Genomic DNA, 24,543 nt, shown 5'->3' on the forward strand with positions numbered 1-24,543 from the left:
AATATAAGAACCTAAATTCCAATCAAGTAAAATTCCTTCCATTAACCCAAATATTTTAAAGTTAAGGAAAAAGAAACTAAAATTCATTGAATGCCTACCATGTGCTAAGAATGATGCTTTACAGTTTTTCTTACTTAATTTAAGTAACTCTATGAGGAATTAGATTTACAAGACCCAAGTCTGAAAAGTCAGTAAAGCAGAGATGGTATACAAATCTACTAGATCTGCTTTATTCCAAGTGCAAGAATGCTCTACCATGTCTTAACACATCCTTCAGCATAGCATAGGAGGTCCTGCCAGACACATCTAGTCTTTGGTGGAATTTCTCTGTTTCTATGAATCAAGCGTGTTCTGTGCCTCCTTTATTATACATAACTAGTAGCCCGTTTGCACGAAGATTCGTGCAATAGACCTTCATTCACCTGGCTGCCTGCACCAGTTTTCTGCCGGCACCAGGGACCCAGGCCTTGGCTGTGGCCACCGCCTTCTGCCTTTTTCAGGGTCAGGGCTTGGCCCCGGGCGGTGGCCTTGGGCTCGTCGGCACCCAACATCCTTGCTAAGGATCGCAGGAGCCGACCCCCAGTGGTTTCCTGCGATCAGTGCAGGCTCCACGCTGGTGCCCAAGGCCCGGAAAGCCTCGGCCCCTGGGACCCCGGGGAGCGGCGGGAGGGGCCGGGCCACGCCCCCCCAGGTGGCCGATCGACCCCCAGACCCCTGGGAGGGGCGGGAGGGGCAGGACCATGCCCTCCCAGGTGGACGATCAACCCCGGGACCCCCGGGAGGGGCGGGAGGGGCCCGGACACGCCCCCCCTAGGTGGCCGATTGCCCCAGGCACCCCCCGGGAGCGGTGGCATGGGCCCGGCAACACCCCCCGGGGTGCCGATCGCCCCAGGCACCCCGGGGAGCGGCGGCATGTGTCTGGCCACGCCCCCCCCGGGGTGCCGATTGCTTCAGGCACCCCCAGGAGCAGCGGCATGGGTCCGGCCACTTGGCACCGCCATCTTGAACTTCTCAACGGCGGATATGCCACCCGGAGTCCCGCCCCCAGCCTCCTGCCGGCCCAATCGTGGGCATAGCGGAGGTGCGGTCAATTTGCATGTTTCTCTATTATAAGGTAAGATGAATCCATACTGAACTACAATAATTGGCTTATCTTCCTCACCAGGCAGTAAGCCTCTGAAAGTATTTTACTAATTTTTTTTTCAATTCCCCAATTAAGCCCCTAAAGATTACAGCACATGCCTTTAAATGCTTGATGAATTAAACATGTGGGTCTGGAAAAAAGCCTCAAACTTTACCTAATAGGAATAAAGTAGGTAGGAGAAATGAGTGTATCTTGTTTCCAAGACTTGATTCCAAAGTCATTAAAAAAAAAAGGTAAATTTAACATTTATTTTCTAAGTGGTGCTGTAGGTTAAAATATTCTATACTGATAATTCATATGACAAAATAACACAATTATTCTGAAAGCTTCAATAAGGAATTTCCCAATGAAGAACCTACAACTTCTTTCTAAATTAAACAAGCTAAAAGCTAAAGGAATAAAATGCAGAAGTAATAATAATCATGTTTTGACTAGAGGCCCAGTGCACGAAATTCGTGAGCCCTTGGGGGATGTCCGACGGATGGCTTAGGCCCCCTGGGGAGCCGTCAGTTGGACATCCTTAGTGCTGCCGCGGAGGTGGGAGAGGCTCCTGCCACTGCTGCTGCGCTCACCAGCCTTGAGCCTGGCTTCTAGCAGAGCGGCGCTCCGCCTGTGGGACCACCAGGGGGCAGCTCCTGCATTGAGCATCTGCCCCCGATGGTCATTGCGCATCATAGCGACCAGTTGTTCCGCTGTCCGGTCGATTTGCATATTAGCCTTTTATTATATAGGATTCATCCTCAATGCAAATATAAATAGCTTAATATTGAGTACAAGCTTCGCTCTACTACACATCTGGAGTATAAATAACTTAAAATGAATTTTCTCATAGCTACCTCTATTTATTTCACCTATGTAAATGCAAACTAAAAACAAACACTGCTTTCAGAAAAAATTGTTTTAAAATTCTGAAGGAGCCCTGGCCAGATAGCTAGAGTTGGTTAGAGCATCGTCACAATACATCAAGGTTGCGGATTCGATCGGGGACAAATATCAACCAATAAGGGCATAAATAAATGGAACAATAAATCCCTCCCACACCCCCCTCCCCCATTAAAATAAAATTTAAAAATCCAAAAGCAATTCTCTTATTTTCTTTGACCTGTTATCTATAATTATAACACTTGAAAGAAATTTTACTTTGAACACCTCTTTTGAAAATACATTAGACCTCTATGTTAACACCATGAGTTTTAGAATTCAAGAAGAAAGAACTACCAATCTGCATTATCTTACCTTTGCTAGGTTTGTCTTCTGTTGTATTTGCCAGTAAAGGAGCAGTGAGGACATGCATACAGTGTTTGTAGAAGAAACCCAGAAATTCAGTCTTTTCTGTTTTCTAAGGAACCAAAAACACTTCCATGAACTTTAACTGCACTGGTTACTATCAGCAATAAACAATATACTAGCATGATAAACAGAAAAACAGCCGTGGCTTACATTGGAAGTAGCTAACATGTTCTCTGGGTCAACTAAAGTTCGAAGCAGGCCCATAAGTTGGACTGCTCCTCCAAGTTCAGGGTCTGTATCACAAATCATATGTTCTATAATGAGGTTGATGAGCAAAATATCCTGGTGAGAAAAATACAATAAGGATCATTTATTATGGGGGAATGGAAAAAGCAAATACTATGACATACTACAGCATTATAGCTAGCTCTAGCAATCTTGTTAACCTCAAACGAAATGCTTGACTAACTTAATACGTATATGGCAGTGTTTCCCTAAAATGTGGCACAGGCACATTACACTAAATACTACCAAAATTAAAGTTTCTTTCTTTTTCTAGTATCTGTAAATCCCTCTGATTAAAGCAAAAACAAAGTTTCAATTTGGTGCTAATAATCTTTACACATCTTGATAACAAAATATCCTTCCTGAAGAAGGCGAATGGGCCTTAGGTTCATAGCTTTAACAGTAAGAATATTTAGATAAAATTTATAACATTGTTCTATTTTCAATGCATTTTTATGGGATTCCTTCTATTCATGGCAAATGATATCTATATCTATACTCCATTTATGGAAACGATATAAAGTTTCCATTTTAAGAAAAAAGTTAGTTGGTACCTGAATGTCTGAAATTGGGGAAACAAGATTATAATATTTAGAGGAAAACACAGGAGAATAAATGTATTCTAGATTCCAAATGTCACTATGACTGGTGTTCCTGGCACAAGGAGTAAATAAAAATTGATTCAATGAGAAAATCCCTGCTCTTGCCTATATATGCAATAGTAGGATAGACAAAAAAGAAAATGCAGACAGTATATGGAAATGATGATTAAGACTAGGAATCAAGAGACCTAATGCATATGAGTAAACTACATTAATGTTATCTTCAACTAGTGGGTTACAGGACCAATAAGAATAGCCTTTATTTTAATATAGATATTTTGGCTTTCAAGATAGGTCTATTTTATAAAAGAAAATGGTAATATTCAACAGTTCAAACTTGTACTTTTCTGTACCTACCCTGACATTACAATTAAAAAACAACCCTCAATAGAGAGGTTATTAGACAGTCCACTTCTCTTTGACATCACAACACATTAATTAGGATATTTTTAAAAGTAAAAGTTTATTTTCTCATTTTGTAAAACTATGATAAAAGATCCACACAATTCCAACCTCACTCCTTAAGAAGTTGAAGGAAGAACATCTTAGTTTATTATTAAGTAAAAAATTACTTTCAAGATTTTATGGGGGAAGAAGGGTGGAGGTGGGGGGAATCAGAATCATTGCTTTATCTGAAAACAGAACAGAGCACACACATTTAGGGCTGTCACATATGCCACACACCATTTACTCTGGGAGTGCCCTTCCCATTACCAGGATACATTCTCTCACTTACTTAAAATATGTATGTGTATGAACAAGACAATAGCTTGTTCCCTATGGTTAGGTAAAGCACCCTAAAAACTTTCCAAGGGACTGTGCTTCATTTCTTCATTCTTGATGATTTTGAGACTCAATCCCTAGCAAAGTCAATTCCACATACAGAATAACAATTTATTGATTAAATGATTTAAACATTACAGAAAGTTAACTTCAGAATTAATAATCTAAAAAATTTAAAAAGAAATTTAAGTTGAGCATTAACAAATAACTGCTGTAAGACACGCTTTAAAACTGAGACAGTAGCCATTTTAGGGGAAGAATAAGCCATTTGATATTATGGCTACACTTTTCCCAAACATTAACTATTTAAATCTTAAATAAATACAGTTACTGTTAGTGCAAATAATATTTACCTTGTTGGTTATTTTTTGCTCTGTTAACTTCTTACTTACATCATCATTCTGTTGTGCCTCCTGCATGACAAACTCTCGTACCATGGATGGATTATATTCAACCAAGTATGAGAATATATCAGTAGCAGCACTTCGCACCTGTGTATCATCCATGCCCTGCAGATAAAAAGAACTTATGTCTCCTATATTATAAAAATATGGAACTTATGGCTACATAAATTCAAAACCTAACAAATTATAAGAAAACACTGCAGTAAAAAAAAAAGAGGTAAAGGAAATTCTGCTGCATGTAAAAACCCTTTTCCATGGATAAAGTTATACTTTCTTTTATTCCTGTTTACTTTCCTACTTTAACATGTCATCTAATAGGCTGCAAAGTTAACACATTATTATTAAAAACTAGAGGCCCGATGCACGAAAATTCGTGCAAGAGTAGGCCTTCCTTCCCCCGGCTGCTGGCACCGGCTTCCCTCCAGCACCCAGGACCCAAGCTTCCTTCCTCTGGCCGCCGGCAGGCACCCGGGACACAGGCGCCGGCTTCCCTCGGGACACCTGTGGGCACCCAGGACTCGGGCAGGCTTCCCTCAGGCCCTGGCTTTGTCAGGAAGGACATTCGAATGACGTCCAGAAGACATCCAATCTAATTAGCATATTACCCTTTTATTATTAAAGAAGATACTAGAGGCCCAGTGCACACATTTGGGCACTGGGGAGGAGAAGGGAGGCAAGGGAGGGGTGTCCCTGAGCCTGGGATCCCTTAGGGGAACATCCACCGAGGGGTCCTTACGGTGTCCTTAGAGCTGCGGCAGAGGTGGGAGAGGATCCCGCCACTGCCACTGCACTTGCCAGCCATGAGCCCAGCTTCTGGCTGAGCGCGCGCCCCCTGTGGGAGCGCACTGACCACCAGGGGGCAGCTCCTGCATTGAGTGTCTGCCCCCTGGTGGTCAGTGCACGTCACAAAGGTCGTTCTGCCATTCTGTCGACTTGCATATTAGGGTTATATTATACAGGATGGAAAGTTCCTGAGGATTCTTTCAGTACTATGTAAGAACTCTAATACTAGAATTTTATAGCTTTTTAACTAGAGGCCCATGGTCCCTAGGCCTGGTCGGAGATCAAAGTGCGAGCATCTGGCGTGGAAGGGAGGTCCCAGCTGACCTCTGGGCCCTGGCAGCACCTGGGACCCCATGCGCCCCCCTCCCCGCCTGAGTCACGGCGCCTGAGTCCCCAGGCAGAGATGCGGTGAGCACGGCCGGATGCCGCGGGCCAGGGTGCAGTGTGGGCCTCTGGGCCGCCCAGCAGCGCCGCATGGAAGCCGTCTGGCCTGGAAGACCGGCTCCTGCGCAAACCCATAGGGAGCCCGACCAGGCCCTGTGGTCCCAGTGGCTACAGCTCGGCTCACCTGGAAGAGGCCGCATGGGTGCAGGGTGGGCTCCTCGTGGGCACCTAGCACCTGAATGCCTGCTGCCAGAGCCGAGTTGCCAACGCCCACCATGTTCCATGCCGTCCCCTGGTGGTTAGCGCACATCATAGTGAGCAGTCAAACCACCACCAGAGGGGACAATTTGCATGTTAGGCTTTTATTATATAGGATACTGTGTAATACACAGCTAATATTAAATATTAACTATAATCAAATACTTGCATGTTACATATATATTATCTCTGTGGATTAAACACATAATAGTAATTAAATATAAGGAGAAACAGACTTACAAGGATGACTTCTAAAGCTGGTAATATGCCCATGTTTGACAAAGTCTTGAAAAAAGCATCTCTGTTTTGAGGTTGTAGCGTTTGGGAAAACGCACAAAATTCTTTTAAAAAGTTAACCTGAAATTAGGAAAAAGGATCAGTGAATAAAAAAGATCAGTTGTTTTAGTTTCATGTTCTCCAAAATATCAAAGTTCTTACCAATTCCTGTCTTTTTTCCTCATCTGTTGCTTCATCTGTTAGTTGTGCAAATAAATCTGTCAGAAATTTTTCATCTTCCTGTGAAATCAAAGGATAAATTATTCTACTTAATGGTAAGAATGTAATAAAAAAAATTCAAGATGCTATAATAAAAGATACAAGTTGTAATAACTGCAAAAAGGAAAGAAGGTATTGGTGATGCTATTTTTTAAGAGAGAAAGAAAAACCAAACTATTAAAGGATAAATTGGAGATTTATACAGAAAGACTGTTCTTTATTATTTTGGCAGCACTCTATTTCCTAAGTCTATTTAAGGGCCACATTTTATTTATTTATTTATTTATTTATTTATAAAATATTTTGATTTTTTTTAAAGAGAGGAAGGGAGAGGGATAGAGAGTTAGAAACATCAATCAGCTGCCTCCTGCACACCCCAGACTGGGGATGTGCCCGCAACCAAGGTACATGCCCTTGACCAGAATCGAACCTGGGACCCTTCAGTCTGCAGGCCGACGCTCTATCCAGAGCCAAACCGGTTAGGGCTTAAGGGCCACATTTTAAATATTTTACACTTTTCAGGCCACATGGTCTCTGCCACAACTACTCAACTCTGTTGTGTTAGTAGGAAGCAGCCATACACAGTATGTAAATGAGTGTGCTGTGTTCAAATAAAACTTTATTTACAAAAGCAGGTATGGGTAATATTTATACACCCTGGCTTTAAGGTTTCATAATTTTAACTTTAGAAATTAAGGTTCTACAACCTCTCAAAGATTAAAATGAAAATAAAGCTTCCTTGATGTTTAAAGACACAGAAATGACTCAATTTTTTAAAAGGCTAAATTAAGAGCTTTTAAAGAAACATCTATTATTTGAAGATATACACAATTTAATATGCCATATACACAATTTAATATACATTAAATTTTGAAAAGGATTCAAAATACATTCTCATAGGGTAAGAACTTAGAAAGAACCTCAGGTATTATCTTGCCTCCTTATTTTATAATTGAGAGAGATTGAGAAATATACCCAAAGCCTAATCACAGCAGGTAGTAAAGCCTTCTTGATTGCCTGTTTAATTTTTTTCCATCACTATTTTAAAGATTTTTGTTTTATTTTAATTCCATACTACCTTAGGCTACAAGTAAATTCAACATTATTTCAGCCACACAGACATGCCTAAGTCTAAATATATGTGTATATATATATATATATATATATATATATATATATATATATATACATACACATACACACACACACACACACACACACACACACACACACACACACACCCACACACACACCCTAGAGGCCTGGTGCATGAAAATTTGTGCACTCGGGGGAGGAGGGGGGAGAGAGGGGGTGGAGTTGGGGGTCCCCTCAGCCCGGCCTGCACCCTCTTCACAATCTGGGACCCCTTGAGTAGGGTCCCTAGGCCAGGCCTGAGATCAGGGCTTTTCTCCCCGGGCTGCAGGCAGCTGGCCCCACCCCTGTTGCTACCACTGCTTACCACCCCCCCCCCCTCCCCGCCACCGGTGGCCTCCCTCTGCAGGTGACAGGCTGGGGTGCAATGGCTTAGCTGGCCTGGGCCTCCCGCTTTCTTTGCTGGAGGGCAGGGCCAGCCCTGCAAGGGGGCAGTCTGCCTACCCGATCAATCGCCCCTCACCGTTCGCCTACCTACCCAATCACCCCTTGTTGGAAGCTGCCCATTGCCTTCACTAGCAGAAAGAGGTGGACAAGCAGAGCCATGCACCCACTGTTTAGTCCAGACAAAGGGAGCTGAAGCAACTTCCACCTTTTAGTCTTTATGTAAATCCTTGTTGATGGGCTATCATCAAGCTATTACTGGAAATTGCCTGCCTAAGGGCTATGGGTGGATCCCAAACCTGAATAAAAGGGATAGCAAGGCCAGTGCAAAGTAGAGTCCTTCCTCTTGAGCTGGGCTCCCGCCTGGCCCTCAATATTTCCAAATTAATATTTTCTTGTCTAGTCTCTTTCATTTGTGCGGCCTCCTACAGAAGCCAAACCCTGAACCACGCGGGACGTGGGGGATCACATTCGCAACCCCTAATCGCTGGTCTGCCTACTTGCTCACCCCCTAATCACTCTGCCTGCCTGCCTGCTTGCCCCTAACTGCTTGCTTGGGGCGGGGCCAGCCCGGCAAGGGGCCATCTGCCTACCTGATCACCCCTAACCCCTCTGCCTGCCTGCCTGATTGCCCCTTACCACTTACTTGGGGGTGGGGCTAGCACTTGGTCAGCCTCTGGTCGTTACTGATCTTTATGACACAGGGTTTTTATATATTAGGATTAGAAGCCCGATGCACAAAGATTCATGCTAGAATGGGCTTTCCTTTCCCTGGCTACTGGTACCGCCTTTCCACTCCAGCCCAGCCCCTTTCCGCTCAGGCCCCGCCTTCCCACGCTGCCCAGAGGCCCTGAGACCGGGGGTGGGGCAGAAGCATCCCGCCCCCCTGTCACTCAGTGCCTGCGTATGCAAATTAACTGCCATCCTTGTTGGGTTGATTTGCATATCACTCCTGATTGGCTGGTGGCGTAGTGGAGGTACGATCAATTTACATGTTTGTTTATTATTAGGTAAGATACCTACATATATATGTATATGTATACACATAATATCCCACTAGATTATAACCTCCATATTCCCTGTTCTAAGTGCTCAAGAAACATTTTATGATACTGAAGTAGTTTGGTTACTCCCACCTTTACTTTTACTACAAAGTACAAATAGGCCATACCTAAAATGGCATCCAATTTCAAGATGTATCCCAGATATAATGTATTCCACCAAAAGGCAATCAAATAATTAAAAAAGATTCTCTGAACTGCTGCATTTGCGGTATAGAAGTAAAAAGAATAAGAACGTTTAATAGTGTTAAGTAGAGTAGTGAATGGTAAGAGATATGATTATGTATTTAAGGTGGGTAAAAACCTGCTTTAAATTATACCTCTATCACTCCTTGTCAAAAATTTGTAAAATTCTCCCTTCTTCAAAGAAGCATTAACAACCTGCAATTATTCATACTTAATAAGTAAAACTGTCATTTTATAGGTATAAAGACCAAGAAAACACAGAAGTGACAAATCACTGCATAGCAAGATAAGAACCACGTGGAGCTAAAGAAAAAGACCCATAGCACTCAGTACTATCCTAGGAAACCAGGAATCAAAACTGGACCAGAACACAGGCTCTACTAGGTAGCTAGCAAAAACTAGTTTCATATCAAAGAACACATGGAAATTGGTACCAAAACCCTTCTTCCTCCTCCATTGTCAATTATAATACTCTGTATAGAAGATTACTAGTATACTTACTGAACTGTATTGCCTATATTATTTGTGTCCATCTTAAATGAATGGAAAACATGTCAAATTAGTCAACATGAACTGGAATTATTACTAGTTCCAGGAAAGTAGTTTTGGTAAAATTGACTTCTATTTGAAGTCACTTTTTTTAAAGGGTGACAAAGGCCAAAGACACTGAAAATACAGCAATTGTCTAAAAAGATACACTTTATGAAAATTAAATTCGCTACCTTATTTATAACATATGCTACCAACAAGTAGCTTCTACTGATATTTATTTGCCTCTTTTATATAACAAATTCAGGTTTCAAATAATTATTTTGTTTGTAGATCTCAGGTAAGATATATCTTTCAAGTCATATCACCTATCTGTTATTCTTATAATATCATGGGCATCAAAGAAACAAAAAACGGGAAGTATGCAACTCACAAACCTTTCCACTATGCAGTTAGAATAGACTAATTCACATGCTATGGGATATGATATTAAAAGATTTTTTGGTTTCAGGAGTGTTACAAATGCAGACTACTGGCCAGCTCACAGAGATTTTGAATGGTATTTTGTGCAGAATCCAGAAAATTGCAGCCTAAGCCATTCCGATATAAGCACTCTAAAACACCAGACTTGAGACTGGGCATACTGTAAAAAGAAAACTTATTTAAAGGGAACACGAAATTATTTCTGCTGAAGACAAAAGTTTAAATGGTATTGATCCAATGGGTATTGTTTTAAGTAGGAAAAAAAATGATCAAACTCACCTGCAACATACCAACAATTTCTACCTTATTGAAAAAGATGAAGGAGTGAAGTGTTGATAACATATTTTCTTCAAAGACTGAAGGGGTAGGTAGAACCATATCTTGTATATACTGGACTCTGTATGTCTGATGAATTTTTTGTTTCAGCTCAGGATCTGATATGGGAATCACTTCTTTAAACTTGGCTGTTTTTGTTAGAAACTCCCTGTGTTTTCGTGGTTGTGATAAAGCAGGATCATATTCTAAGCATCCAATAACATCCATTATACATTCCTCAGAGAACATAACTTCGAAAAGAGCAGTTCGATTCAAGAGGAAGATGCCTTTGATAATTTCATACAAGTGGTGCAGTCCTTCAATATTTTCCAAATCCTCACATACATGAAAAAGCTCCAAGAGCTTTTTAATATAACCCTCATTTTCCAGTGCTAGTGCAAGTTTTTCACGACGCAGGGGGGAAGGTAAAGATGATGCCACAAGTTCTGCAATTTCCTCAAGACGACTTAATTCACAAGATGGCAATTCTAAACCTGGCGATGACATATCATCGAAACGCTCCTCTTCAGATTCATCTACAAGGTCCTGAGTGATGTCCACTGAAGGGTCCTTTCCTTGAACCTATTAAATCAGATTTATGATAGCTGACAATATAATCAAGCAAAGTGAAATGATATTCTTACATCAATACAAGAGATGTTCTAAGAAAACTATAATGAGCCCAGCCAGTGTGGCCCACTGGCTGAGCATCGATCCATGAATCAGGAGGTCACTGGTTCGAGTCCCAGTCAGGACACGTGCCCGGGTTGTGAGTTTGATTGGGGGGGCCGGAGAGGGGGGGAGCTGTGTGTGCAAGAGGCAGCCAATCAATGCTTCTCTCTCATCAATGTTTCTATCTCTCCCTCTCCCCTCCTCTCTCTAGAATCAATAAAAACATTAAAAAAAAGAAAACTGTAACGATAATTTTCAAGTTTAAGACTCCTTCAAGCCTGACCCAACTGCCTACTTTCCTGTTACATTTCTACAAATAATATATACTTTCTATTTTAAAATATGGAATGAGATTCCTCATAAGTGCAAGGTTTACCAGTAACAGAAACATTCTAGGATATGCGAACCTACCTGTGAACAAAGAGTGCCCTGTAGACCCTACCTTTAGACCCTCAATGTAGAGGCCTGATACTGAAACACACACTCACATCTTATACCCATCGCCCTCTTTTCCAACAGACCAGGGTAAGTCTCAGGAACATTCATAGAACTGTGCTTCCAGGCTAGTCACAAAACTCCTCAAAGTTAAACTTTGAGTTAAATTCAAACTAATATCATAATGCTGAGACCAAGGACAATATGTATAATTGTAAGCAACAAAGAAAACACTTAATGTCAATTATAGAAATCAAGGGCCAAAGGGCATATACAAAATGGCTTTGAACCAAAGTGGGTCATTGATTTGCTGTACACATTGGTTGATAGCCCAAAAATATGATTAAGAAAACCAAGTGGGAAACAAGTGTACCCATACAAAAATGGAACCACACAATCGGCTATCCCCAAGAATATCTACTAAAAGTTAAGTAACCAAACCACAGAAGAGTTTTCCTGTCTACATACACAAACCTGTAGCTTTCATGGTCCACCAGAAGAAGTCCTACATTTTGTCATAAAACCCCAACTTTGTCAGTGTAGGGGCTTTAATTATAAAAAGGTAACTTAAGTCTTCACAGCTGAATACATTTTAAGGAGAAAGATAATTTTTACAAAAGGTCAAAAACATATATTGAAACAAAACCATTTTGCTCTCTTGGCAAAACTGCCATTAGAGCAGCCCAATAGGCCAAAATGAATAGTGAAAGCATGGAAAAATTAGGCCTTACATGAAATGGCCAAGAAACTGAAATTGCTAACTAAGCATAGTTAAGAGATGGTGCCCTGGTCAGATAAGCTTAGTTGGTTAGAGTGTCATCCTAATAAATCAAGGTTGCAGGTTCAATCCCTGATCAGGACATATACAAGCAACCAATAAATGCACAAATAAGTGAAACAACAAATCAACTGTCTGTCTCTCTCCTTTCACCCCTCTTTTTAAAAAATCAATAAAAATGTAAAAACAAAAACAAAAAGGCTATTGTTGACGAATATTAGAACCGAAGGAGGCCTGGAATATGTCTTGAATTATGCTGTAAGGTGATATCATCTTGACCTTAACCCAGTGGGCAGCACCACTCACAGGCTAGGCACATTTATAGCTTGTACCTGGCATGATCTCAAGTTTAGCTCTGGATTTGTTAATTACATAAGTTCTCATTATAGCTTTAGATTCCTAATTTTCAAGCCATGGTTTTACCTATAAAAAAATGGTAGCATTATATTTTAAAAAAGGAAAAGAAAAGGAACAAGAGCCTTTATTGTAATGAAAATGCTATATTCTTGAGCTAATTTGCAAATATAACAATTAAGGTAATGAATGAAAAGGGTCTGTACTTAAGATACTCTTGGAATCTGCTCTACTCAGGGAATTAAGATGGAATTGTACAATTTGACAAATATGTTTCAGTCTTACTTTCAGAACAATGGAAGAATGAAAACAAAAGGTATAAGCTAGCAAAGAGCTTTCATTAAGAGAAAGTATAAATTTTATAAGTCAGTCTGGACAAATATGAAGATAATGAGAATGTGAAGGTCATGAAAAATATAAAAAGGGAAAAGAGATGTACCCAGACATAACTGCTATCAAAAAGTATACTAGAAAATGGTTTCTAGATCAAAAAGTGGTGAGAACTTGAGAAACATGTAAGATTTCAGTGAGAACAAAATATAATGAGTTCCCTAGTATACATCAGGATCCAGAAATATGAAAAGTATAAACAGGATCATAAAAGAGTGACTGAGAAAGAAAATACTGAACACACACTATGTAACAGTTGGAGATCAGAAAAGCCAGTGATTCCTAGGAAAGCATACAAGTACTATATTAGCTGTGCCCCAAATGAAGATGACTAAAAATTTATGGTAATACAGACTAAGGAAAAGTACAGTAAAAACTAGACAATTATATTAAAGGAGAGCCAGGCATGATAACAGATTGAGTGCAGGTCTGAGTTAAATATTGGCCTAATAGAAGATTATGCCCAATGTGTGACTGCTCAACTCAGAAAGGTGAAGGAGAACAAAACTTGTCTGAATGGGTGCTAATAATTTTAGCATACCCGAGCTCATTTATTTCACCTTTTTTAGAGAACTCCATGGACAAAATCTTGAGGAATATACTATAAAAATAATGTATGGGACAGAAAACAAAGGAGACATTTAGATGCTAGTCTCTTAGAAGGAAAGGACAGCTTGACAGGTAGGTTAATTTCTGAAAAACACAGCTGAGTAGAATACATGGCAGAAAAAATTCTATAAACTAAGGAAAAACTGTGTCTCAAGGACACTGTAGCTTCTAGTAAGGCAGTGGCTCTCAAATTTCACAGTGCAAAAAAATTGCTCAAAGCAAGGGTTGACGAACTATAGCCAAACTTGGCCTACCACCTGTTTCGGTAAATAAATTTTACATGAAGAGAACCACTCCCATTTATTTAAGTGTTATCTATGGCAATTTTTGCACTAAAACAGCATAGTTGAATAGCTGTTAAACTGTGTGCCCCAGAAAGTTTAAAATATTTAGTTTTCGCCCTTTACAGAGAAAATCTGACCTAAAGTTCTTATAAAAGCCATGCTCTACCAGGCCGGCGTGGCTCAGTGGATTGAGCATCATCCCATGCACCAGGTGGTCACTGGTTCGATTTCCAGTCAGGACACATGCCTGGGTTGTGAGCTCAATCTCCAGTAAGGGAAGTTGTGAGCTCGATCCCCAGTATGCAGGAGACAGCCAATCAATGATTCTTTGATCAATGATTCTTTCATCATTGATGTTTCTATCTCTTCCCCTCTCCCATCCTACCTAAAAATCAATAAAAACATTTTTAAAAGAAGCCATGCTCATGCTGCCGGTCTGAGGACTAAACCTCGACAACCACTGAATTAAAGAACCTGCTAAAGATTATTCTCCATCTAAAATAAATTTTAGAGATAGAGAAACTATCCTTAAGATGCAATGATCTAAATGAGTCCATAACAAGAGCCAGTAACTTAAACCATTGGAGCACATAAAATGCATTCACAAAAGATTATGGAGATTATAGACTGAGGTACTAAAGTCACTAGGAAAATTCAGAATCAACTAGAACACACAAGATGAAGTTGGAGAAATAGTGAAGAGCCACAAAGGTTACTGAACAAAGAGTGATATGCATTTTTAAAAAGACCACTCTTGCTACGTTAATAGATTTGAAAAGACCAGTCAAGATGAAAGCAAATAAATCAGCAAAATGATGGTGGCTTAGTAAACTTCGATAGTGAAAACGAAGATAAGTGAATGGATTTAAGATTTAGAATTGAGCAACTGAATTAATATAAGAGGTGAAGGAAGGATAAACACAACCCTCAAGTTTCTGGTTTCAGCAACTGGATGGCATTTACTCATATGAAATGAGGGATAAAGGAGAATGAACAGATCTAAGTGAGATTATGTTTGGTTTTGGATTATTAAACCTGAGATGCAAATGAGCACTAATGGGTGAGCTCTCAAAGGCAGCTGAATAGAAAACTGGCATCCAGCCCTGGCTGGGTAGCTCAGTTGGCTAGAGCTTCATCCTAATACACCAAGAGTGTGGGTTCGATCCCTGGTCAGGGCACATACCAGAATCAACCAATGAATGCATAAATAAGTGGAACAACCAATGAATGCATAAATAAGTGGAACAACAAATCAATTTCTCTCTCTCAAATCAGTAAAAAAATATATATAATAAAATATAAAAAAATAAATAAAAAGAAAACTCTGGCATATAGCAAAGGTCTGGGCTGGATGTCTAGTGTCAAGAAACTAAACTTTTCTATAATTCAAGCTTTTTACAGAAAACAGTACATATAAGAGATCTATATGAAATGCTTGTGTGTAGGATTTATTTAAAATCTTGGGCATTAGCTGAAAGCATAGCAAAAAAAAAAAAAAAAAAAAAAAAAACCCACAAAATACTTAAAGAGTATGTTGGTTTTCTAGTTTTTAAAATTACCTGACATATTTTCTCCCAAATTTCATCACATCCAGCTTTTTCTTGAAAGCTAAGAGCCAAATCATAATTTTCAGCTTCCGACCACACAATCAAAGTATCCTTGAAAGAAAAAAAAAGTCTGAATTATTAACATACATTACCACATGCTACTTCAAAGTATAAAGCAAATTAAGAAAACAACAAAGAATTGAGAATAGTACTCATTTTTACTTTTTGCAACACAGGTATCAGTAATTAACTATGCCTTTTTACACTTCACTTTATCTAATCTATAAAATGAAAACTGTTTTCCTTTAGAAATTTAATCAATATATGAAAAGCATGACAAAATGAGCATACAATAAATGTATTAAAACATACAAAGTGAATATTGTATCCTATGCTTGCACATTGTTACAATTTAGGCTCAAAGAAAAGTCTGAGTATTTAATAACTGGGGCATATTATGAGGATGGGATTGATAAACCTAGCTCCTCCTCCTGTTGTCAACATCAAGTGTTCTTTACCTGGGGCCCATGAAGTATTGGCTAAATGCGTAGTATGTGAGTATTTATCTAGACAGATTTTTTTAAACAAGCACCAGTGTTGTGGTTCAAGAAGCAAGCTCCTACCACCACTTTACACTTATTCTTTTTTTTTAACAGTAAGTTTAATAAACAGTTTTTATTAAGATATAATCTCAGCAAGACACTACACTTAAAACACAGAGACCATTTTATATTCCCTGTAATACAAATAACGTGTGTTCTACAATACACATGGTATAATAAGAATATTTATAGGGTCTAGGTATCTTTTCAAACTTACTAAATAAACATGCACAGTGTTTCACAGCAATCAACCATTTCAAAAAAAGGGTCCTCTAATTGAAAGAGTCTATGAGATGCTGAAGGACACTAGGGAGAGTTACATTTAAATCCCACTGATAAGAAACTGAAAAGAGCCAATCAGAGGCTGGCTAAGCATCTATTAGGGCAGTGGTCAGCAAACTCATTAGTCAACAGAGCCAAATATCAACAGTACAACGATTGAAATTTCTTTTGAGAGCCAAATTTTTTAAACTTAAACTTCTTCCAACGCCACTTCTTCAAAATAGACTCGCCCAGGCTGTGGTATTTAGTGGAAGAGCCACACTCAAGGGGCCAAAGAACCGCATGTGGCTCATGAACCGCAGTTTGCCGACCACGGTATTAAGGGTACTAAAAGTTCCTGTACTGAGGAGGAAACATGATTAGATTATCTTTAAGGTACCTTAAAGGACTTCTATTAACACTGTGCCAGTTTCTAATACTTCTCATCATCAGACACTTCTTACTGTACATAAATGGATCCCATGTTTAAAAATTTGTCTGCTAAACTTGCATATTAACTCTGTTCAGTCAAGTATATAACTGTCCATCATAAGACCAATATTCTCTCTCACTGAACTAAAGTGATATTAGCCAGAAGTGTACATTTGATCAGGCTGTGCAGCGTTACTAATACAGTAGACCCTCAGTTTTCGAACTTAATTGGTCTGGAAGGCAGTTCAAGAAGCGATTTGTTTGAAAACTGAATAATTTTTCTCCATTAGAAATAATGTAAATTGAATTAATCTGCTCCAGACCCCCAAATGATTCCATCTTAACCTTTCTTATATACAGTACATATCTTAAGTTCTAGCACTGTTCTTACAACTTTCCTTTTCATTTTGCTCCTATCACTAACCTAAGATTCTTCAGACCCATGGTGACTTACTGTATGTATTTAATAATCAGCAACAAAAGCAAAAAAAAAAAAAAAAAAACAACAACAACAACAAAAAAACCCACAAAAACGGCTGAAAACCGAATTGCTCAAGGTGGGAGATGTTTGAAAACTGAGGTTTAACTGGAGTGGAAATCCATAATCTTATTCAGAATTTTTAAAAAGAGTTCAAATTCCCCTCTTTACAAACTTCAAGAACTTTTAGAGATCATAGATCCCAGGCAGACAATCTGTTCCACACCCCCCGCCAGCCAGATCGCCCCTCACTGCCTTTGCGTGCTGGCCTGATCGCCCCTAACTGCCCCCTGTGCTGGCCTGGCTGCCCCTCATGACCCCCCTACCCCCCCCCCCCGCCCCCGCCGCCAGCCTGGTTGACCCACGCAGCCGGCTTGTTCAGTTGTTTGGTCATCCCTCACTAACCCCCCCTGCCAGCCTGGTTGTAGGCAGCCATCTTGTGAGGGCATGAGGGTTAATTTGCATATTACCTCTTTATTATATAGGAAGGAGGAGGATACCATTTGACGATAGTGCTAGTAGTACTAAGTGAGGGAAAGATTTACTTCCAGGTATCTCTTACATATCAGGAGATACAAGAAAGAATATACTCAAATTGAAAGCTGCCTTAACCTTTTGCACTCGGATGTCGAGTGCAAATTACTCTTTGAATGTATCAATAACTTAAAATATAAAAAATCCAAATAAATAAGTTTGTATGAAAAGAAACTCCAGTTTTTTATTCTACTGCAGCGCTTTGTAAAATCTGGGGTATTTAAAAAATTAAATCCCAAGTAGAATAAAGGAATCGAGAAAAAAGCGAGTACAAAGGGTTAAAAACTGTAGCATCAGTATAAGGTCCTCTTCAGGCTATGTAAGAAATCAGATTCTTGCCCTGGCCAGAATCTCAGTAGCCCAGTTAGTTAGAGCATCGTCCCAATATGCCAAGGTTAGAGGTTTGAACCCTGGCCAGGGCACATACAAGATCAACCAATGAATGCTTAACTAAATGGAACAGCAAATCAATGTTTCTTTTCCTCTCTCTTTCTCAAATCAATAAATATTTTAAAATGAAGAAATCAAATTCTTATCTACACTGAGTTGCTGTAGAGGGATACAAATATTTCTTCTGCACTAGCATCTACAACAGTGAAGGACTTGTGTTAATGGCTGATGATTACATCCGTTGCCACTTTTTTTTTTTACACTTTGGGCAGAAAAAATAAAACTGAGTAATTTTAACTTTTGAGAATCAAGGCTCAGCTGCTAGACTATCTGGAACATAAACTTGGCTTAATACAAATCAAGTTTTTTTTAAATTTATAATGATTGTTTCATACGCTAAAAATGGATAGAAATTGTATTTTAGAATTAGACTGGCAAAGTATGTTGTAATCTGTTCTTAATTTTTCATTGTAAGAAATCAGAGGGTAAATTTTCATTCAATAACCAAATGAGAGGATAATATGCAAAATGAAACACGTATTCAAATTTTTACCTGTTGTTTCTGGTATGCAGTGTTAGGATTTATTTTGGATTCTAAAAGTAGAGAACCTAGGAAACAAAAGAAAAGATATTCCATTATGTAACTGCAAAGCAGCAAAACTATATATTCCTTACATACACACGTATTTCCTTTTCTGAACATCTGATACACATACAATTTCAGCTAAGGAAATGTCTTATTACAGGAATTACCACACTTCTCCATCTTCAAATAATTTATTTCTCACTTAAAGCTAATCTGCATACCTCTGATTCCCCCACTCTCCCATCAGCAATATCATAAGACTCTTGATATTTAAAAAATAACTGCTTTGTGACAAAAAGCAAATTTTAAATCTAAACTTCTTTTCCCTCATCAACCAGTTTGTTTAACCCCCAATGCACTAATCTAAAGACAGGTTCTGGCCCAAAATGCTTGAGAAGAAGCAGGTTTCTCTGCACCTGTCTCTCACCCAAAGCTTTCATTTCTTCTCATATAACACTTAACAGCTGCTTTACCCATCCCAAATAGTGACTAGACAGTTGAGAAAAGGGCGCTTATCAAAAGTCTTCAACTAACTTTGTAAATATTATTGTACTGTTTTAACTACCAGGACAAAAATTGTATTCTATTATTTCCCAAAGAAATCAGAGTATGTTAGGTATATTATGGAACAAACTTACTTTTTTAAAGATGAATCATGACATATAATTACACTTAAAACATGGTTTCTATGAGAAAATACATCCCCAAAAAACCTATTTTGAAATATATCAAGTCCTAAAAAAAAAAAATTCATCTTAGAAAACTACATAAGTAAGACAGTAGAATGACCAAACCAACTAGATTATAACATTTCAGAAGATGCAAGAGGTCTAGTGTCATAGACCTAAGACAACTAAATAAGCAATGCTTCTTTAAAAGTGAAATTGCACAAAAGCTCAACCTAACCGAAAGAAAAAAAATGATCAAAATTAAAAACTTTTGCTCTGGCTGGTGTGGGTCAGTGGTTGAGCATCGACCCATGAACCAGGAGGTCACGGTTTAATTCCTGGTAGAGCAGCTGCCTGGTTGTGGGCTTGATCTCCAGTGGGGAATGTGCAGGAGGCGGCGGATCCTTGATCCTCTCTCATCACTGATATTTCTCTCTCTCTTTCCCTCTCCCTTTCTCTCTGAAATCAATAAAAACATTTAAAAAAAGAAAAAAGAAAGAAAAGATGTCACTGGCAGTGTTTCTAACGATAAAAAACTAGAAACAATCTCTATGCCAAATGTTCTCAAAGTGGGGGAATCTTAAGGGGTCTGGAAAATCAAAATTATATTCATATTACTAAAAGGTGATTTGAATTTTCTATCCTTATTTTTCTTAGTGTCCATACTGTGATATTGTTAACAGGCTAAATGCAGAGGAGAATCCTCCTTTAAAAAAATTTAAGCCAGGCATTAAAGAGACTTGTAAAAATATAAAATAATGACACTCTTTTTCATTAAAATTTTTTAGAAAAGCCCTTGAAAGTCTTAGTTTTAATTTCTAATATGGTAAATATCAATAGATACAATCTACATAAACAAAAGCTTTTGGGGGTCCTCAATTTTAAGTGTATAAAGGTACCCTGAGGAAAAATTTTGAGAAGTGCCACAAACAATGTACTGTGTGAATTAACATATAGTGGATTATTCTACTTTTAGATGATAGATCTGTGTATCCTGACACAAAGAGATGCACCAAATATACTGACAAAAAGGAGGTCTATACAACACTCAGGAAATGGGGAACAATGGTAGTAGAGGGGAAATGCCACTCAGAACACCATGACAACTATGGGTCAAAGCAGTCATACATTGACAGCAAGAAAAACTGACAAAAAATAGTACAACTTGAGTATAAATAATTAAAAACGTTTCCTCCCTGCTTGAGGATACCTTGGTTCCTCCTATAAAATGAAATGTGAGAGCTTTTTTTTCTTTTTGTATCCTGTTGCCAAGCCCCAATAAACCTCATCAAAACAAGCACTTCCCAGGAGTGGGGTGAAGGTAGTTGGTAGTGCAGACCAAATTATCATTCCAAAAAATATGTGATACCTTAATCAATAAAGAAATTAAAAAAATAAATAAATAAATAAAATTAGCCTGGATACAGCCGGCAGGCAGCTTGTTTGATTCCTAGTCTAACAAACATATTCATACACTCGTGTAAAAATTTTAAAATGAAAAGATTTTACATTATTTCTTGCTGGGTGCAGGAAAAGACCACAACTATCCAATCAAAGAACCAATACACCCTGGCCGTGTGTGGCTCAGTTGGCTGGAGCATCATCCTATACACCAAAAGGCTTCAGGTTCATATGGGAGGCAACTAATCGATGTTTCTCTCTCTTTTCTTCTCTCTCTAAAATCAATAAAAACATATCCCTGGATGAGGATTTTTAAAAAATTCAATACACCAAGACTTATGGTTGGAAAAAATAATACCTCATAGGGATGCTGTAATAACTGAACATTTATATTAAAATGCCTATCCTAGTATCTAGTATATAATTAGCACTCTTGTTTTTTTTAGGGCATGAACAGAATATCATGTCACTGGCATCACTGTACTGGTGAATATAGTAGAAAAATTAGTATTGAAAATGATGATCCAGAAACACATTACAAATGAAAGGTTAACCAACAGGCTCATTACACTGCTTAAGAAAAACATTCAAGCATATATTTAAGAAACATTACACGAAAACTGTTAAGAGTTTTAATCTCTGGTATACAGTTTTATTGAGCTAGAAAATTCATTTATTTAGAAGTTATTTCCTTCTATTGGAGAACTGAGATATTATAGAGTCTCTATAACTTCTGTGGTTCTATTTTTAATATCAACCAATAACCAATCAGATTCAGACAGGTGGGATTATCTGGTTTGGGTTAAGAAGCTTAGGTCTCGTCCTTACTTTTGATTTGGATAAACACTTAAGGATTTCAGAATGAACAGCTCCAGCTCTGTCACTCCTGAGTAAGCAGTTAAGCCTCTAGGCTTCTCCAGTATATAGTTCTTATCAATGCTCAAAGCTTAAAGCAGGGGCTCAGGTACAATGCTCCATTGGTAGGAAAAAACACCACCAAAAACGAGTTAATGGAAGTCCAAATCTCATCTGGATAGGAGACTAGTGAATGCTTTATACCTCTAGCAGGTCTGTGTTCCAAGTCCCTCTCTCCTGATTTTGTGGTCCACCAAATTACAAATGATATATAAAAACTGAAATGAAGGTTTAGGGGAAAAAAAAAATCGGTAGCATTACATTAAATGGGGCCACAGCTATGTCAAGTCTTCACTACACTCTAGCCCCATCAACTATATCTAATGTAGTTAACGCCCCTTAACTTTGTTATCACCTGCAACAGATGATAAATAAGAGTTTGGTTACCCTAAAGCCTATTAATTTTCTACAACAAGAAAAAAGTATTTAAATCAACTCTTCAAATGAACTATTTCTCTTTGTACTGATACTAAGCTCTTCTTGGTAGCTAAATCTGAAATGCTTCCTGAATGCAAGATTTATACCAACAGCAATGAAAAATGCTGATGCCACCCTGACTGGCGTGCTCAGTGGTTAGAGCATCAGCCTGTGCACTGGGAGGGTCTCAGGTCCCATTCAGTTGCAAGTCAGATCCCTGCCCTCCCACCTCTAGGCACGTGTGGGAGGCAACCAATTGATGTGTCTCTGTCACTTAGGTATTTCTCTCTTTTCCTTCCCCCTCCTTCCACTCTCTCTGCATACCACTGGGAAAATATCTTCACTACTATGGTGAGAATTTAAAAAAAAAAAAAAAAAGCTGATGCTTTCTCTGTTCATTTCTCTCACCATAGCAGCCAAAACAAGACAGACTTTCCACCCCAAAGTGTTCAGACTTCCTTTTCTAATTATAGCAGGAGTAGAGGCAACCAAGTTCTACCAGAGGCAGAAGCACAGAATTCCAGTGTTTACCGTCAGCTTGACCAAACATTTCCCCGTGTCTCATTTTCTTCATGCCTCATTATAACAGTGAGGATTTAACCTTGACCAAAACATTTCCCCGTGTCTCATTTTCTTCATGCCTCATTATAACAGTGAGGATTTAACCTTAACTCTGAAACAGTCAAGTCAGATAATAGATAAAACTATTCTAAAATGTAAAAAATACTTTATAAAACTTAAGGTAAAAAACAAATATAAGAACATTAGCAATGATGCTTGGCAAGTAAACCAGAGTAAAGTGCGTGAACACTATTTCATGTTCAAAAAAATACCGTGTGTAGAGAAATTCCAATTTCTTACTGATTCTAAAATTGGCAGGTGGAGGTGGTAAAGACCATAATGGAGAAAAGAATTTAGAACATAAAGTGATAGAGCAAGTAAGAGATGACATTATCCACACTTCAGCCAAGTTAACAGGTACACAGCATAAGCTGAAAGAAAAATACTAAGTAATCTTTATTGGAAGATGAACATCGCAGGTATATAGCTACAACAAAACCTGAGAAATGAGGTAAACTATCTTATTAAAGAAAAATACATGTTCCTACAACATCTCTTGCCAATAGAAACCTACTGAATAAGGATGCAATCGAGAAAATGGGCTCAGTGGCTTGTTAGGACATCTATCCTTTCCAAGGCAAAATGGGCTACAGATTAGCCAAGCCACTCAGCTTCATGGGGAAAGAGCATACTCACCCAGACAGCGTGCCCTGTAATTGGGAGGCCAGAGTACTTCCATTCAGAAATTGCATTCCCGATTTTCAGATGTGTATAAGCTACTCTAACAAGGTAAATGACTCATTGTATAGAAAATCACAAATACTTTCTATTTTGTTCATCACAGTAAAAAGAAACTTCTCAATTATCTTAAACGGAGCGTGAAGAAAGCACACAATAACTGATAACCCCAACTAGCAGTCAATACAAAAACTCCCATGTGTGGCTTGGAGATAAACTATAATTTTAAAATCTTTAGGCTAATTTTTTTTCATTTTCTTTGAGATAAGTCTAAATCTAAGTATAAAGCAGCAAATGCAAGTAGATAATATGAGAATTTAAGACTGTGAACAATTAATGATAATAAAATTGATACTAGTTTCAAGCCATAATCTAGACATCTCAATCAAACTCAGTTTGAACACTGACCTTGCTTCTTAACTAAGCTGTTAAGAAGCCTCTCTGAACCTCAGTTTTCCTATTTGTAAAATACGGCTAATAATAGGTCCTATACCAGAGGATACCAATAAAGAGTCTTTGGCACATTGTAGGCACTCAAAAAAATTTGATTATTTCTATTTGCAATTTTCCTGTTAGAAAAAAACACATGATTACTCAAATTAAAGATTATTTACAACATGTCACAAATATTTAGAGTTTTCTAAACCCACTCTTTGGATTTAGTTTTCTTTACAATGTAAATTTAACAAGGGTACATCAGTTAACTTATTTCATCTCTTTCCCTATCAGAGAAAAGTTAAACCCATTTTGTCTTAGCCATTCAAGTAGCCTTATTGCAGGGTCCCAAACCTTCCAAAGGGAGGGAGGAGGTTTGGGGCCATTTCTAAAGTAGTGAAAATAAAAATGAGGGGGGAAGGGGAGACTCCCGTATTATTGCCTTAAAAGAGTATGATTCCCCATACATTGAAGACATTTATGACACTGAGATTTAATGCTTAAAAACACTTTAAAGAAAAGACTTTGAGTCCAACTAAATACATGATGTGAAATAGGATTTTGTCTCACATTATAAGATTTCAGAGACTTAATGGCAAATCTACTCATGCTTTCATC

General features: G+C 38.5%; 1 protein-coding gene and 1 pseudogene across 3 annotated transcripts in view; one reads left to right on the top strand and one right to left on the bottom strand.

Annotated features, from left to right (window-relative positions):
• Nucleotides 1-24,543, top strand: part of LOC307097890 (dCTP pyrophosphatase 1-like) — a 447,295-nt pseudogene that overhangs the window by 107,166 nt on the left and 315,586 nt on the right. The gene's annotated exons all lie outside the window — the stretch shown is intronic.
• PPP4R3A (protein phosphatase 4 regulatory subunit 3A) overlaps nt 1-24,543 on the bottom strand; it is a 37,320-nt gene that overhangs the window by 10,365 nt on the left and 2,412 nt on the right. The window contains exons 2-9 of one of the 2 annotated variants that reach the window (XM_079768118.1): nt 18,758-18,813; nt 15,520-15,618; nt 10,403-11,020; nt 6,312-6,389; nt 6,114-6,230; nt 4,398-4,553; nt 2,585-2,716; nt 2,381-2,483 (exon numbers count right to left, since the gene is read on the bottom strand). In XM_079768118.1, coding sequence (XP_079624244.1) covers nt 2,381-2,483; nt 2,585-2,716; nt 4,398-4,553; nt 6,114-6,230; nt 6,312-6,389; nt 10,403-11,020; nt 15,520-15,618; nt 18,758-18,813 — 1,359 coding nt within the window. The remainder of the gene's footprint in view (nt 1-2,380; nt 2,484-2,584; nt 2,717-4,397; nt 4,554-6,113; nt 6,231-6,311; nt 6,390-10,402; nt 11,021-15,519; nt 15,619-18,757; nt 18,814-24,543) is intronic. The other variant, XM_079768119.1, reaches the window with a different exon arrangement.

Source organism: Cnephaeus nilssonii (genome assembly GCF_951640355.1).
Source record: "Cnephaeus nilssonii genome assembly, chromosome: 4".
NCBI classification, from domain to species: domain Eukaryota; kingdom Metazoa; phylum Chordata; class Mammalia; order Chiroptera; family Vespertilionidae; genus Cnephaeus; species Cnephaeus nilssonii.